The 15,465-nt window shown below is 57.2% G+C and overlaps 6 protein-coding genes across 6 annotated transcripts; 5 read left to right on the forward strand and 1 right to left on the reverse strand.

Annotated features, from left to right (window-relative positions):
• Window positions 1–846: 846 nt before the first annotated feature.
• Window positions 847–2,746, forward strand: BU26DRAFT_417395 (serine/threonine-protein phosphatase PP-Z; the record flags this gene model as incomplete). Its single annotated transcript, XM_033823198.1, has 2 exons — window positions 847–2,253; window positions 2,303–2,746. The coding sequence occupies 2 exons, from the start codon at window positions 847–849 to the stop codon at window positions 2,744–2,746; spliced, it is 1,851 nt and encodes a 616-aa protein (XP_033689685.1).
• Window positions 2,747–5,446: 2,700 nt separating this feature from the next.
• Window positions 5,447–6,430, forward strand: BU26DRAFT_390850 (carbonic anhydrase; the record flags this gene model as incomplete). The annotated part of the gene is made up of 3 exons (XM_033822698.1): window positions 5,447–5,642; window positions 5,699–5,923; window positions 6,051–6,430. Coding segments are annotated over 3 exons (801 nt in total), but the record flags the coding sequence as incomplete, so codon positions are not given.
• A 458-nt stretch (window positions 6,431–6,888) lies between these two features.
• Window positions 6,889–8,089, forward strand: BU26DRAFT_143410 (uncharacterized protein). Its single transcript, XM_033819856.1, has one exon. It carries the CDS (start codon window positions 7,184–7,186, stop codon window positions 7,814–7,816), a length of 633 nt encoding a protein of 210 aa, XP_033689687.1. The 5' UTR covers window positions 6,889–7,183; the 3' UTR covers window positions 7,817–8,089.
• Window positions 8,090–8,361: 272 nt separating this feature from the next.
• On the reverse strand, window positions 8,362–10,735 carry BU26DRAFT_475075 (WD40 repeat-like protein; the record flags this gene model as incomplete). Its single annotated transcript, XM_033825519.1, has 2 exons — window positions 9,630–10,735; window positions 8,362–9,570 (listed from the first exon to the last, which is right to left on the reverse strand). The coding sequence occupies exons 1-2, from the start codon at window positions 10,665–10,667 to the stop codon at window positions 8,362–8,364; spliced, it is 2,247 nt and encodes a 748-aa protein (XP_033689688.1). The 5' UTR covers window positions 10,668–10,735.
• A 74-nt stretch (window positions 10,736–10,809) lies between these two features.
• Window positions 10,810–12,190, forward strand: BU26DRAFT_143634 (pantetheine-phosphate adenylyltransferase family protein). Its single transcript, XM_033819858.1, has one exon. It carries the CDS (start codon window positions 10,861–10,863, stop codon window positions 12,175–12,177), a length of 1,317 nt encoding a protein of 438 aa, XP_033689689.1. The 5' UTR covers window positions 10,810–10,860; the 3' UTR covers window positions 12,178–12,190.
• A 1,153-nt stretch (window positions 12,191–13,343) lies between these two features.
• On the forward strand, window positions 13,344–15,465 carry BU26DRAFT_143639 (uncharacterized protein). Its single transcript, XM_033819859.1, has 2 exons — window positions 13,344–13,898; window positions 13,953–15,465. The coding sequence occupies exons 1-2, from the start codon at window positions 13,559–13,561 to the stop codon at window positions 15,155–15,157; spliced, it is 1,545 nt and encodes a 514-aa protein (XP_033689690.1). The 5' UTR covers window positions 13,344–13,558; the 3' UTR covers window positions 15,158–15,465.

A 15,465-nucleotide genomic window follows, 5' to 3' on the forward strand; every position in this document is an offset into this window, starting at 1 on the left:
GGCTCCCAATCAGCACGGCGGTGGTGACGCTTGAGAGAACTGCTCGCACTCGCGCACTCTATCTCCAGTCTGCCCGTTCTCCCCTCCCCAGCACACTTCGCCTCTGCGGCTCCCTGCTGCAACCCCACCGTTCGCTCTAGCTTTCACGGGCCTGGGCCTCCGCCAGCGTGTGATCAATCGCCAACAGGCTCGACGTCGGCCTCGTCACTAAAACTTTCGCATTCACCGGTCCGCGTCGGCTGGGTCCTCGATAGCGCGGTCCTCGCCACGGCCTAGCAGACGTAATTCAGCGCCTGCACTAATCAGTCCCGGGGCTTACCTTCGCACGCTCGCTAGCTATCTCCACCCCGCCGTCTTCCTCCCACCGCCGAGCCTGAGGTCACCACTATCCGCTCCATGAGCGCCGCCGCCGCTTCTCTCTGAGCCAGCTCTCCCAGGACGCTTCACACACATCCATCGCTCTGGCTCGCAGACGGGACTTCGAATTGTCCTTCGACGCCGCCGCTCCTCTGCTGAACGGGCGAGACCGGTGTCCCGCGCAGCAGGCCGCGCCGAAGGAGGCCAGTTTTTTCGCCTTCCTCTCGCGCCTTTACCGGCCGCCCTAGCTACGGCTTGCGCTGTGGGCACTCCTACCCGTATCACCCCCCGTTGCGCCTTGCGACTGCCGTTCTGCGGTTTGGGGAGGAACACAGCTTATCCCCGCCCTCGATCCTGCGACGTTTGCAGCGCCACCGCTTCCCGCTATCCGCCAGAGCCTATCTAAGAGAAGAGGCATCCCAATACTCTACACACAACACACCACATCACTATCACTACGCACCCTGTCGTAGTATCGAGGCCGGCAACATGGGTAATCAGCAGTCCAGCAACAAGAAAGACAAAGGAGAGAAGGGTCCCGTTGAGGGCCTTTCTCTCGAGCGCGAGAATTATCGCTCATTTGACAGGACAGATACCAAGGAGTCCGCACGATCGCTTCGAAACTCCATCAGGTCGAAGATACCCGTCCCTGGCAAGAACGACAGCCCGAGAAACTCCGTCTCCAATCTCAATGACGCCAACGGCAAAGCCGATAAATCCGACGCGGCATCAACCAGGTCAACAAACAGCAAGGCAGGGAACCGCTCTCGGCGAGGCTCGACCGCTTCCGCCCAAGAAGCTGGCATTGAGACAGCCGCCAAAGCCGACGCACTATCCGACAGCCCGCAGCCCCCGCCATCGCCCGTTCATGGCGCCTCGCTCGGAACAGGCCACGGCTCTGTGAGCAAAGCACAGCGGACTGGCGAGGTCGACCATGTTTCAGAAGCGCCTCCTTCTGGAGTGCCCCCGCCGTCCGCCACGGCCCAACCCGGCGAACCGATCCTACAGAGGAAGGACCAACCGATTCCTCGGGCTGAGCAAGCGCCGACACCAAATGACGGCGGGGGGTCGCCTATGGAAATAAGTGCGTTGAAGGCAATGGACCTCGATGACATGATTCAGCGCTTGTTGGATGCGGCATACACCGGGAAGGTTACCAAGACGGTCTGCTTGAAGAATGCGGAGATCATGGCTGTCTGCGCGGCTGCCCGCGAGCTTTTCCTCACCCAACCGTCTCTACTCGAGCTGGCACCCCCGGTGAAGATTGTCGGCGATGTCCACGGGCAGTACACGGACCTCATCCGCATGTTCGAAATGTGCGGCTTCCCTCCGAACTCGAATTACCTATTTCTCGGTGACTACGTCGACAGGGGCAAGCAGAGCTTGGAGACGATTCTGCTGCTGCTATGCTACAAGCTCAAGTTTCCCGAGAATTTCTTCCTCCTCCGCGGGAACCACGAGTGCGCCAACGTAACACGCGTCTACGGCTTCTACGACGAATGCAAGCGAAGATGTAACATCAAGGTCTGGAAAGCGTTCGTTGACACTTTCAACACCCTTCCTATTGCCGCAATCGTTGCGCAGAAGATCTTCTGTGTGCATGGCGGTCTCTCCCCAAGCTTATCCCACATGGACGATATTCGCCAGATTGCTCGACCAACAGATGTTCCCGATTATGGATTACTCAACGACCTGTTGTGGAGCGACCCCGCCGACATGGAGAACGATTGGGAATCGAACGAGCGCGGCGTCAGCTATTGCTTCGGCAAGAAAGTCATTATGGAATTTCTGCAGCGACACGATTTCGATCTTGTTTGCAGAGCTCATATGGTCGTTGAAGACGGCTACGAGTTCTTCAATGATCGCATATTGGTCACGGTGTTTTCTGCACCTAATGTAAGCTCTCCCTCTTCATACGATGTTCGTTCTGTACTGACTCTGTCAGTATTGTGGTGAATTCGATAATTGGGGCGCCGTAATGTCCGTTTCGGCGGAATTGCTGTGCAGTTTCGAGCTTCTTAAGCCACTCGACTCTAGCGCATTGAAGCAGCACATTAAGAAGAGCAGGAATAAGCGGCAGAGCATGCTTAACTCACCAGTACGTATTCAGAAGATGGCTAATCAGAGACGCAACGTCACAGGGCCATCTATATCCCCTATCGAATATCCACTGACTTCTCGATGCAGCCCGCAGCACAATATCCCCAAAGTTACTAACACGCTGCTCCAATGTAGGGCGGTGAATGTAGTAACGAGGCCGGATCCCCGATCATTACGAAGCAAGCGTTTACACAGGACCTGGAATATTTCGGTTTGGTCGATAAATACAAGTCCGCAGATGCTCCCGAGCGGCATCGTCTCCGGAAGAAGGTGCGGCATGGTCATCTGAGGTCTTCTTCGGATCATTGTGATGGATCGGATGACGGCAGAGACAACAGCTCGCGCCCAGCTACCGCTGCATCTGAAGCATCCTCTGATGGAGATGTTGAAATGGGTGATTCTCCTGCGCTTCGAGCTAAAGACGACGATGTTAGCGCTTCGGAATCTGATGATGAACCAGCGGAGCCAGAGGATCCGGAGGTTAGGGAGAAAATACGAAAGGAGAAGCGAGACCTCTGGGAATCTACGTTACCGAAGAAGTTGATCAAGGGTATCTCTGGTCCTGCGGACCCCAGCTATACATTCATCGAATCCGACGAGACACCGACGTTGACGTACGAGAAGCGGTTCCTTGCGGCGAAGAACAAGAAGGCCACAGGCACTAGGAGGCTGCCCTTCTGCTCCTGACCCACTCGAGTGTTGGCTACCCCAACTTTTCATTCCGCTGCTCCGACTTTTCTTTCTCGTCTCTTCCACCAGCATATCTGCGGAACGGCATCTCGGCTGGTCATCCTGTCTTTTCTGTACGATTAATATCGGCTTCGGCATGCTAAAAGGAACATTTTCAACTACCGCGGCGCTTGGTTTTCCTTCTTGGGTTTCAGTTTTTCCTTGTTAGTTCGACCGACATCGGTCTTTCGGCAGTACTGCCTAGGGTGTTCATAGAAGGGTTTCTGGGACGGGCCTCTTTAATATCGAGTGGCGGACGTGAAGGACGGGTGGCGGGAGGAACAACAAGTTGCTACTGATGGTATGGTTAGCGGTTGACGTAGCTCACAGCGATATTGCATTGGATTCTTGAAAGTGCAGATGAAGCGCCCATCACTGCCATGTGCACCGCCTGGCTTCAATGAAGCCAGGAACTCGATCCTTTGACCTTGACTGACTTCAGAAAACAAGACCGAGAGGAGGACGCTAGGTCCGAGCATGAGGGAATGATGGAATGGTAATACAGCCAAGAGGCTGGGTAGGCGTACCATTCTCATGCTTGAAGAAGGGAAGGAGACCTACTAGACCTATGCACCTTGGCAGCTTAGAATGATATCCCTCACAACGCGTAATGCCAAGGCGGCATTGTGGTGATGCTCGGCTTGGTGTTGAGCGCTGCGGACGGACACCGTTGAGCCCAAAATAGCGCGTGTGGCCGTTGCACTAAGACGGCGCGGCACGTGGGAGACGGCGGAGAGGTCGTCGAACCACGCCGACGTTCAGGTCAAGTCCAGCCTTCTTCCAAGTTCATCATCTCCGCCCTGCGCCTTCTTACACACCTCAGTTGTATACACCTCAGCCGGCCCATCCAGCGCCGCAGCGCAGCAGCTTGGCATTGCATCCTCTCACACCGCGAGCCAGGTCAGCTCCGCAAGCATCACTACGCTGAGGAGAATCTCCGCCTTGCCAAGCCAAAGACAACATCTGCTCGACCATCAAAGAAGTCTCTTCTAACGGGGGGAAAATACCGCAGCGCCAGGAGAAACGCGGGCGTTCGTCAAGGGGAAGGAGGGACGTTTTAACGCTTTAGCCAGCGCTCCTCGAGCCTATTTCTGCGTCTCGGAGTGGGCTGATTTCTAGGGGTTTCGCGAAGCCAAGATCGCGAACTTCGGTGCAAAGGCGAACGGATGCCGGCTGGAAACGTGCGAGAGCGCCGTAGAGGCGCCTATGGCGGTGACGACGCCGTCGTCGGCAACTGTGGCTGGCGGGAGCTTGGCGGGAGGTGTCGGCTGGGGTCCGTCGAGCGTGTCAGCGGGCGATGACGGGTCTCCGCCGAGCGCCAAGTTGTTTCCAAGCGGAGGACAAGAAGTCTCAGATGCTGCGCTTTCGTGGCCATGTCCGCTGGCGGTAATCTGAACCACGAGGGTGAGAAGGTTACCATTATCGACAGTCGGTGCGAGATGAGTAATATTTTCATTTCCTCTATTGCTGGCTCGTTTTGTCGGATTGCAGCTGAGCGATCCTGCACACTAACTCCGGTCTGATGCGCAGTTCAGATCATTGCCATCTCCAGCGGTCCACCGTTCCTTTCGCAGCGGTTCTTCTCGTACAGCGAAACTCCTGCCCGCGCCAACCCCAGACAAGGGGTTCAAGCACATGTCACCAAGCCTTAGCCCAAAACGAGCTTCATGCCAAACATTGGCCACAGCTCTAGGCCATTCTTAGCCTTTTCACGCTTTTTCATACCTTGGCACCGGTCTAGCCTCAGGCTGCCGGCTGCAGGGACTCGCACACATGGCTCGTTCCTGGATATCCGGATCCCTTCATCATCTCGAGTCGCCCCGGGGGACAGTCTTGAGTGTTCGACTTGGCCCTGCGGGCTCATCTTGGCCTCGGCGCTCACGGAGCATCGTGTCTTAGGAGGCGTAGTAGAGCGGGCGTCAGGCCACCGTTTATATCTATGCTTGGGTAATACCTATCCATCAGCTTTCGTTTCTGTTCCGCTCACTCTTTCAGTTTTCAGCCTGCTTCGTTTGCCTCGAAGCTTTGGCTTCTTTTCTGTTCTAAGCCTCCTCTTCTTTCCTAATTCTTACTCGGCCGAGGTAGATCCTGTGCCTGTCTTTTCTGTTCCCTTTGCGCGTAGATCGTCGCTAATACATATTCTCTTCGCTTCTACCCTCTTTTGTATCCGTGTTATCCTGAGTACCTTCTTTTGGCTTCAGTCGCCCCGATCTAGCCTTTTTTCTCAAGCAGTGATCTCAATTTCTTCCGCTTTTACATCATGTTATTCACAACGCTCCTTCTCGCCGGCACGGCATCTGCCTCCTGCCTCCACGGCGTCTTCAAGCGCGAAGAGGGTGAAGTTGAGATCCCCTTCTTTGGATACGAGGACACTTTCGGTCCACTCAACTGGGCTTCCCTAGCGGCAGAGAATGAGGCGTGCAAGACGGGAGCAAACCAGTCGCCCATCAACATCGGTATGTATCCCTTCACGATCAGCCATTGCGACGGCGATGCTAACTGTATGGTACAGACAGCTCAGTCAGTCTCGCAACCGAGAAGCCCATCCTAGACATCCCCCAACAAGCCGTCGAATTCGAGAACCTTAACACCACCATCGAAGTCGTCGTAAACGGCACCACCACCTTCGGCGGCTCGCAATTCCGCCTCGCGCAGTTCCACATGCACACGCCCAGCGAGCACAGAATCAACCGCGAGTACTTCCCGCTCGAAGTGCACATGGTGCATCAAGGAATCGGTACGTGAACATCAGTTTGGCTTCGGAACTTGACGCTTCCGCCAAGCGCATTTATCCATGTCGCATCTCACACACCCCTTCGGAACGCCACATCTAAAGCATCGCCCACTAACCTGTGTCATAACAGCCGACCCTGGCCAAATCGTCGTCCTCGCACTCATGTTCGATCTGAGCACCGAGGCGTCGGATCCCATCATCGCCGGGCTGACGCCGCATCTTTCTGCCATCACGGAAGCGGGTACCAAGACGGCCATCGAAGCGGGTCTCGACTTCGCCAATGTCGTCGCGCAGCTCCAGACCTCCAACATCTTCCAGTACACCGGCTCGCTCACCACGCCGCCGTGCTCCGAGGGCGTCATCTTCCTCGCCATGGAGACCCCGCTGAAGCTCAGCGTCCCGGACTTCAACGCTATCAAGAAGGTCGTCAAGTTCAACAGCCGCGTTACGCAGAATGTGCTGGGGTCTGAGAACATCATCGCCGTTGCCGGGCTCTCGGGCGCGTCTGCCGCTACCAACGAGACGGCCGCGGAGGAGGAGCAAGCCACTGCGACCGAGGCTCCTGTTGCTGGCGAGACCATCGTGGTCACAGAGCTCTCTGGCGTTCCGATGGCGACGCCGATCACGGGGCATGTTGCTGCGCGGGCGAGGCGCGTGAGGCGTCAGTTGTAAGGAAGGGCGGCATAAGAGCATGATTCTGACGGATAGAAACGAGAGGTTGTCGCGTTTGTTGTTGTGATAGTGTTGCATAGCGTGGGTGTTGTGGCGGGTTTGAAGGAGGCAGTAATCAATGCATGTCGGAGAGGGCGTGCTGTAAATGAAGGTTTTTGCCGCTGCGCAAGTATATCCACTGTTTTTTTACTTTGATCTAGAGGGGTTTTGGTGTTGACATGAGTCGGTAGACCGAGCGGCATACCCAATTAGAAAACTCGAGGTGCGGCTTTTGCATTCTTTTGCTCGAGTTTTGCTCCTTGATGTACATCTCTATCCATCGTGTCGCGGAACTCGCACATCTTTTCTATACCCGTCTTATCTTCACCTCTCTGACACATCACATATTCCTACCTCCCTTCCATCTAATCATGCACTACTCACAAACAACAGATCTCACCACAGATAGCAAGAAGACATGTCATCCAAACTCTTATCCGTCGCACACCAAACCAAGCCTTCTTAGCGGCCCCTTGGCCAGCCTTGACATCCCCCGCCCCCCACCAAGCATCCTCGCCCAAAGCTTGACACTCCCTTGTCCAGCGAAGATCCATGGCATTGGGAGTGCCCACAAGTCAAGCGCTGCCGCGCGCTGAGCTTGTGTGCGTGAGCGTGGTTGGGCGTTTTGAGGCCGCAATGAAACCGGGGATCGGCGTTGCCCAGACACCACGTCGGAAAAGCGGCACATGGTGGGGGAACAGGTCCAGGAGAACGGGGAATGACGTGCAGGAGGGTGCGGGAAGGAAGGCTGGAGCAGATCTGCTGGTGGGTCGCGGGCGGTGGGATTTGCATCTTGGATCGCATTGCAAGAATGGAGGGCCGGGGGGAAAGAAGTGGGTACGCGGTGGAGAAGTGGCTGCCGGATCAGGAGGGATGCATGCGGGACTCGAGGCCTTGAAGCAAGACCAGCCCAATCCGAATCCTCGATTGAGCAGTGCACTCGTTCTCGCCCAGGCTTCTTTGAAATGCAGCACTCTTGCCTGTCCTCTAGTCATGCCCAGAGTTGGCTCCGGTCAAGAACGTGACTACAAGCATATAGCAGACTATGGGCTATTCCGCGTCCTCTCCGATGTATTGCGACTGCTCCTACCTTGTCGTCACATGGCGCCGCTGTATTTGAAGACGATTCGACATATTCCAACACCGATCACTCTGTACGCTTCGAAGGGAGCGGCTAAGACATAAACAGTCTCCATTCCCACGAGAAAGTACAGAATGTTTACCCAGTGCAAAAGAAGCGGGCAGTATTCCCGCCTAGAGCGAAGCCCATTCCGTCGCTATGTCGGGCTTTGAAGGAACCTGGAACGTAGTGGACTTCGTAGTCAGTCTTCAACCGTGGCAGGAGCGTTCAAGACACCTCAGCTCACTCAGATCAACCTACCTAGGTAACCTTCCAAGGTTGAGAATCAGTCCAACACATGAGTCCGTTCCGCCCAATCCATATATTCGCATCCAATGCTTTGCTTTTCCAGCCCGCAATGCTATCAATACGTGGCAATTCGTTTGACAAAGGGAAAATAGAGCAACCAGAGGTATCGTAAGCGGCCGCACAAAGACTGACAACCCCACCAACGCCGACGCCCCCACTCGCAGTGCAACTTGAACAGAGAGTATCTTGCCATCTTCCAAATCTTGCCCGAAAAGTTCGCAAACCTCGCCCCAAACACTCGTCATTCGTACACTTGTATATGATCCATTCGGAACGAAAAGATGGAACCACAGAAATTTCCTCATAGCTTGACACCCCAAATGCCTCTCCCGCCACAGACACCAACCCACTCCCCGCCTTGCCCAGTTAGAGCACTCTGCGGCGCCCAGCTGAGGTTCCCGACCTCGTATTCGCATCTCCAGCTCGCATATGGTCCCTTCTGGCCCATTGTGCCTCCAGTCTGTTGCCCTGAGCCACCGTTGGTCGGGTGAGCACTGGCCGGTGTAGGAGGTTGTGTCCCGTGGTCACCGTTTATTACGGCGCCGTTGTGCGAGTGGAGTAGATCCCAGACGAGGACGAGGGAGTCGTCGGCACCGGAAGCGAGCATGCCTCTTCGCGAGGGGTTCCACTCTATCGAATTTAGAGGCGCAGAGTGACCGCGGAGCTCGAGAAGGGCTTGGCCAGGCTGTCGGACATCTAGAATGCGGATGAGATTGGAGTCTGCGGCGAACGTGGCGAGGAGATGGGAGTCATGAGGTGACGCAGCTAGGCGGAGCAGGGGCGGGGCGTAGGACATGGTTTGTTGGGCTTTTGTAGGCGACATGCGACCAGGTGAGCCTGTTGCGACCTTGTCAGCAAAGAGAAACGACGCGCTTTGAGAAGTGCTCCTGCCTTTGTCGGACGTGCTGCTGTGCGGTTTTTCGGAAGGCTCGTATATAATGGTACTGTGCTCCAAGCTTCGAAGATCGAACATTCGGACGCTGCCATCTGCTCCACAGCTGACAAAGACATCCACGCTTCCCGCACAGAATCGCACGTCAAACACCTCCTTGTCGTGCGCTATTAGCTGCGTCTTGGCAGTTAAGGTTGGTATGTCCCATATCGTGCAGGTGGTGTCTATGCTGGAGGTGATTATAAGCTTTGGAGACATGGTGTTCCAGTCGAGCGACGTTAGGGGTGCCGTATGTTCGGGAGTTTTGGAATTGGAGAGGAGGGCAAGCGGGGTCAGCTTCTGAGGCGGCGGATCCCGAGTATTGACAGAGGATGATCGTGTTATTGTGTTGCTCGCAGGAGCGCCCGTTGGCTGGGGAAGAGACCATAACCGTAGGTGGTCGCCAGAAGTGGCAAGGAGATCGGTAGATTGTTTCTGGGAGGACGGAGGTTCCCACAATATTCGGGTAACGGGGTAGGAGCAGGTGGCTTCGGCGACGCGCGTGTACTCAAGGCCGTACTGCGGTGCTGCGGGCGAAGAGACGTCTTGCGAGACAATCTGGGTGTCGAGGATTTGGATCTGCATAAGCGCGGTTAGTCTGCGAACGACAAGTGGTATGCGCTCGGGGGAGGGCATACAAAATTATGTGTGTCTTCTAGGTAGCTTCCAACCGCCATCTTCCCAGCACTGTTTCCGCCATGGACGTGCCATTTGCACCAATCAAAGGCATACACTCCCCACGGCGCCAGGTAATTGCTGTTGGTGGGCACCCGGTCGCTGTCGGTAAACAGTGTCCCCGCGGCCATGGCATCCTCGGCCATGTTCGAGTTTGCGCGCGGCCTGATGTCGGCCAGGCCCAGGGGGGAATTGGAGGCTGCGCCAGAAGGAGTCGAGGGATAGTATTTCTGGGCAGGCGTGCCGGCGGTGTACTTGGATTGTTCGGGGGTGTGGGAGAAGGGAATGTACTTTTGGTCGGGCCCCAAGCCGGCGGGGCTCGATCGTGAATAGGTATGCGAGGAGGAATGCGGGGGCTGGTTCATGGTGTTGGAGCGCGTGGGGAGCGTGTACTGCTGGGCGTTGGTGTTGATCTGGGGCATGGTAGGAACGGTCGACGGCGCTGTGTACGCGGTGGAAGGGCCAGGCCGCTGCTGTTGGGCGTTGCTGCCGGGCTGCAGGCTGCCCGGGACGTTGGTACTCGCAGGCGTGCTGCTGAACTGGGAGCCCTGCGGAGTCGCCTGGTGCAGATTGATATTGGGCGCTGAGCCGGCCGAGTACTGCTCCGGCGAGTTGTACATGTGCTGCTGCTGCTGCTGCTGCTGCTGCCCCGATGCCGATGCTGGCGGCTGCGAAGGGACGTGCTGGCCCATGGTGGTCGATATATGCAGCTCTTCCGGCGTCCTGCCCAAGGTCGGCACGCGGCGCGGCGTCTCGAAGGAGCTGTTCGACAGCGGCGGCGCCGTATGTCCGCCCGGGAGCACTCCGCCCGGAGACTGCAGGCCCGGCGCGTTCCCGCTGCCGGGCAAGAGGGCGTCGGTGCCGGCGCTGGTCGTGCCTGATGTCGCTACGCGCAGGTTGCCCGTCGGCGCGCCGATGGAGCCCAACGCCTGCGCGGCCTGGTAGATGCCGGCCGCGGGCGTGTTCTGCGCATTCTGGTGGTGGTGCGTGTGGAAGGGCATGGCGCCGTGCAGAGGGCGCCTGTGGTGGGCGGATTGCGGGGAGAATGGCAGTGGGCGGGTGGAGGGAGTGCTCGTGGTGTTTCTCATGCTCGGCTCGACGTCGGTACGTACCAGGGCTGGATGACGCCGAGCCTCTCGCACCCCTCGTCGCCGTTCCTGTCTGCTCGTCTGCTTCCGCCATCACGCTCATTTCATGCTTCTCCTTGGCTTCCGTCGATTTGGCCTCATCGTGACTATCAGGCCCGCCCCGCGTCTCCAGCCCTCTGTGCGACCCTTCACAGCAATGCCGCCGTCTCTCAAACAGCACCGCGCCCTGCTGCTCCTCCCGCCCGCGCCGTCACCGCCATCATACGCGGCATTGAAGGCAGCGTACAGCTCGCCGCTGTTCACAGTGCTAAAAGAGCTTGCGAGGACGCCCCGGAGGGCGCAGGAGCCCGCCATTCTGGACATTGCCTTGCCGTGTCCCCACCTCTATGGACAGATAGGCGCACCGAGAGGGCCGCTCTATGCAACCACACAGAGCCTTGTAGCAGGCCTTTACAAGCTCATCTGCGTCATTGCCGCGAAGAACGCAATTGACACCGAAGATGCTGAAGGCGTTGACGCTCGCGTCGTTCCCGTTGCGTACCCGCGAGACGGCAAGCTGGAGAGTCCCATTGAAGATCCGATCCCCGATCAGGAACTCCAGGGCCCAGCTATCCATCTGCGCACCCTTGCCCGCAGTCCCAGGGTTTGGGACACGGTCTACTCGGTTGAATGCGAAGAGGGTGAGGGGGTGCTGCAGAACTTTGTTTCCTTTTCCGCATCCGAAGCAAACGTGAAGAGAGTCCGGGGCGGCATAGTGCAGGTCGAAACTTCCGAGCCGGCTGCTGCCACCCCCCAAGAAGCGCAAGCACCGACGAACCATCTGTCAGTGGCCGTTGGCGGCACATTCGACCATCTTCACATCGGCCACAAGCTACTACTAACCATGTTTGCCTTTGTGTTGGGCATAAAGCCCTCGACCAATGACCAGGGGTCAAGCACACTCACCGTGGGCATCACGGGCGACGCCTTGCTCAAGAACAAGAAATACGCCGAGCATCTGGAGAGCTGGCAGGAACGCCAACAAGCCGTGCATAATTTTCTCTCATCCCTCATCTACTTCGGACAGCCTGAGGATAGTAGGATTCGCGTCCAGGAGCTCAACGACTCGGGTCCGAATGGGCATGCCGTTCATGTCACCTATCCATGGGGTCTGGTCGTTAAGTACGTCGAAATATGGGATCCGTTTGGCCCCACGATTACGGACGAATCCATCTCCGCCCTTGTCATATCACTCGAGACGCGAAGTGGCGGCGATGCCGTGAACAGCAAGCGAGTTGAGAAAGGATGGAGTCCATTGGAGGTGTTTGAGGTTGCGGTCCTCGATGCTGGCGAGGAGGAAGCTGTCGACGAGACATTCCAGAGTAAGTTGAGCAGCACAGAGATCCGCCGAATGCGGAGTGAGCGGGTCAAGAACGACGTCTGATGTACGTGCGGCACTGCCCGGATGGCTAATGCATGCGCCACGACTGCGGTGTCCGGCGTTCCAACGTGGGATGAGACAGATCTCCTGGGGGAAGCGTTGGGACAAGTTGTCGGCACTTAGAATGTGATAGCTCGACTGTTGAGGGATCGTCTGGGGTGTGTTTCTGTACGACGACGCAGGCCGCAAGGAACCGTCCAGCCACACGACAGTTTGCGGATCGCATGACGCGAGACTAAGTATCGTGCTTGGATACAGCGCGTGGGACGGCAGCAAGCAGGCGGCTGTTCTCGAATGGGCCACAGGCAGCCTGGTGGCAGCCTCTGTTCAGCAATGGCGTCACCCTAGCAATATCGCGTGCGAGTCGACTGAGGAAGATGACCGCAGTAAACGCACGCAGCGATCCTCCACTGCGCAACACGCCCCGAAGCGGGCATGGACGCGGGGATGCACGATTGTGGGCAGACCGGTGGGCGGGCTACACCATGATTATAGTATGCAGGCAATCATCAACCACACGGCGGCTACCCTTAGTCCGCTGCTTACACCCGTTCCTAATGACAAGACGGGCATTAGACACAGACGCGCCATGCTACACGTTTCAGCCCTCCAAGGCTATTGTCGTCGGTGTCGTCACCGGGCCACTGCCCTCGGCTGATGCTCTGCGCAACCCAAGTGCACGGCATTCGGTATGCGTTGTGTATGAGGCCGATTGGCGTCCCAGCGCTTTCCAGCTGCATGCTTTGCTGGCAACGCATCGAAACCCGCCGGGGTGTGATTCGAGGACGCTGGCGGGATGTGGGGAGCGGCGACTGCAGCTCCTATCAGAGCAGCGCAGACTGACCCGCCCTGCGCGCCTTCATGCGACGTCAAGCCGTAAATCGAGGTGTTTTCGCTCCGCCGGGAGGAGCCTCGCGTGCCGGGTCCCATCGCATACAACTTCGATCAGCTGACCTGCGCGGCTTTCCATTCGTCGGAATGGCCCACTAGGCCGCCTTGGATGCGCAGAGGTGCAGGCTTCCTGGTCCGCACTGTGTCCAGCAGTCCACCACACCTTCAATCAACGCTTACCTGACCGCTGAAGCAGAGGTCATGCCCGCAGCTCCGTTTGCTCCAGGGCCTTTATCCTCCTTGCTGTGCCCCCCAGGCACCCCCGAGCCCACAAACCGTCGGAGAGCATCGTCATCCTGTCTACACCACGCCGCGAGCTGAATCCAACGCTATCACTGTCCTTCCCGCCACTGCTGCAACCTCGCCGCCCCAGCCCGATCCTTTTGGCCTAGCATAAAGCCTCCGCCCAGAGCGCTCGTCGTCCCTTCTTCCCTCAGAAAATATCCACTCGCGCCCTGATTTATCCGGCGGTACATGGTTCGCTTGCTCCGCTATGGGCATCCTCGACTTATCCAACGAGCTCCTTCGTGAGATATTAGACCACATAGAATCAGACCCCGAGAAGCTCATAAGTCTCGACCGCCGTGCCTATCTCTCCCAGGAAAGCTTCAAACCACCGCCGCCGCCGGACCGAGATCAGGCCCAGGACATCGCCAACTTCAGACTCACATGCAAGCGGTTCTCAGATCTCGGTGCACTGCATCAATTTTCTCGAGTAACGACCCGCTTCTCGAGGAAGGGGCTGAAGCGTCTGGAGAACATTGCCAGCCAGGAGCATCTTGCGAAACATGTCAAAAAGTTCAGCTACATGGTTCCGTTCTTCTACGTTGAAGGTTCTGTTCCATTTCCTGTTCTGGAAAGTGCACGCATGACTAACGAGGTCATAGGACGCGAACGCGTGCGCGAATTGCTGCCCACCCTCCCTGCAAGTCTCGGGCCCCTCGACGTGAGACACTTCGTGCAGAAGGTCAATGAACAGAGGGAGATTGTCCAGACGCAAGAGGACGTCCGTGTCTTGAAGAAGGCCATCTCGGCTTTTACTTCCCTGCAACATGTGCAGATTCTCCGACTGCAGGACCAGGAAGACGGCATGCTCATCTCCTACATCCGACAGCACGACCAGCTGAGCCAGCTAGTCGAGTTGAAATGGGCCCCGGCCTGCTCGCACTCTACGAAGACCATAGGCGCTGCGCTTCTCGCGTCGCGGTCCCCGTGCTCCCGCTTCTCCTCGCCTATGCTCAGCCCCCAGAGCGCCCTAGGCGCCGTAAACGACCCGCCGCCGACCTTAAACGTTCTCGCAGAACGCCTAACGTGCCTCGAATTGCACTTCGATGACGGTACAGACTTGGACAATAGAATGCGCGAGCTGTCGACCCTATCCAAGGTCGTCTTCAACGCTGCTAAGAATATGCAAGCAGTGCATATCGGCTTCCCATCTCACCGGCCACTAAGTCTGAAATTAGAAGAGATATTTCATAATGTCAAATGGGACAAGTTGCTCGCCTTCGGCATCCAAGCATGGAGACTTGACGCGGAGGAGATCATTGGCTTGGCCCGACGACATCGAGAAAGACTCCGGGGTCTGAGATTAAGAGACGTATTGCTGAAAGATGGCAGCCGATGGAAAGATGTGCTGGCGTTCCTCCGGGAGGACATGATGAGGTTAGATTGGGTCAGCCTTCGGAGGATCGATTACGAGAAGCATTTCGACGAGCAATGGGTGCTAGGCGCCGAAGTGCCAGACGACCCACCTATAGGAAGCGACAGCGACGATGACGAGAGTGATTGGGATCCACACGAGGACGATGAGCATGATACGCTAAACGGCAATGTTGATGACGAAGCCAGCGACGGCTCATTAGACGACTCAGACTCGGATGCAGGCACGGACGAGCCCGAACAAGGAGGTAATATCCATTTTCCTCCGCTGTCACCAGACACGCCCGCTTCGGTGCCGTGGTGCAACTGCAGCGGGCACACCGGCAGCATCGAAGCGCTAGGGGATGACGGCGTGGCAGTGACCTATTCGCAGCGGAAGTTCTGGGAGAAATGGGTCGTGAGAAGGACATGCGCAGAGCACTGTCATAAGTGAGGGATGCTGCAACAGATGCCCTCATTCGCAAAAGCAGAAGCGACACGCACTCTAGCTTTGCTTGCGCCATTACCCCGCCGAGAGGAAGCAGTACGAACTGGGAACGAACATGCGGGCAACATTTAGCCTGTGCCACCAACATACATACACCCCACCACGCTTCGTACCGTACCGTCCGCAACACCAGGCAGCATTTCGGCGCTTCTGCACAATCCTCTATCAACATCCACACGGGCTCCGAACTGCGGCCTTGGCACTCCCATACAGGTATCCCTCAACCGCCCGCGCTCTTAACTTTCGGTCCGCCT

This window comes from Trematosphaeria pertusa (assembly GCF_010094035.1).
Source record: "Trematosphaeria pertusa strain CBS 122368 unplaced genomic scaffold BU26scaffold_2, whole genome shotgun sequence".
NCBI classification, from domain to species: Eukaryota; Fungi; Ascomycota; class Dothideomycetes; order Pleosporales; family Trematosphaeriaceae; genus Trematosphaeria; species Trematosphaeria pertusa.

Excerpts from the sequence above, each read along its gene's own strand:
- BU26DRAFT_143634 (XM_033819858.1), top strand. The coding sequence starts at position 10,861 with ATGCTTCTCCTTGGCTTCCGTCGATTTGGCCTCATCGTGACTATCAGG.
- BU26DRAFT_143410 (XM_033819856.1), top strand. The coding sequence starts at position 7,184 with ATGGCATTGGGAGTGCCCACAAGTCAAGCGCTGCCGCGCGCTGAGCTT.
- BU26DRAFT_143639 (XM_033819859.1), top strand. The coding sequence starts at position 13,559 with ATGGGCATCCTCGACTTATCCAACGAGCTCCTTCGTGAGATATTAGAC. Across the intron at positions 13,899-13,952 it reads TCCGTTCTTCTACGTTGAAG|GACGCGAACGCGTGCGCGAA; the intron begins GTTCTGTTCCAT and ends ACGAGGTCATAG.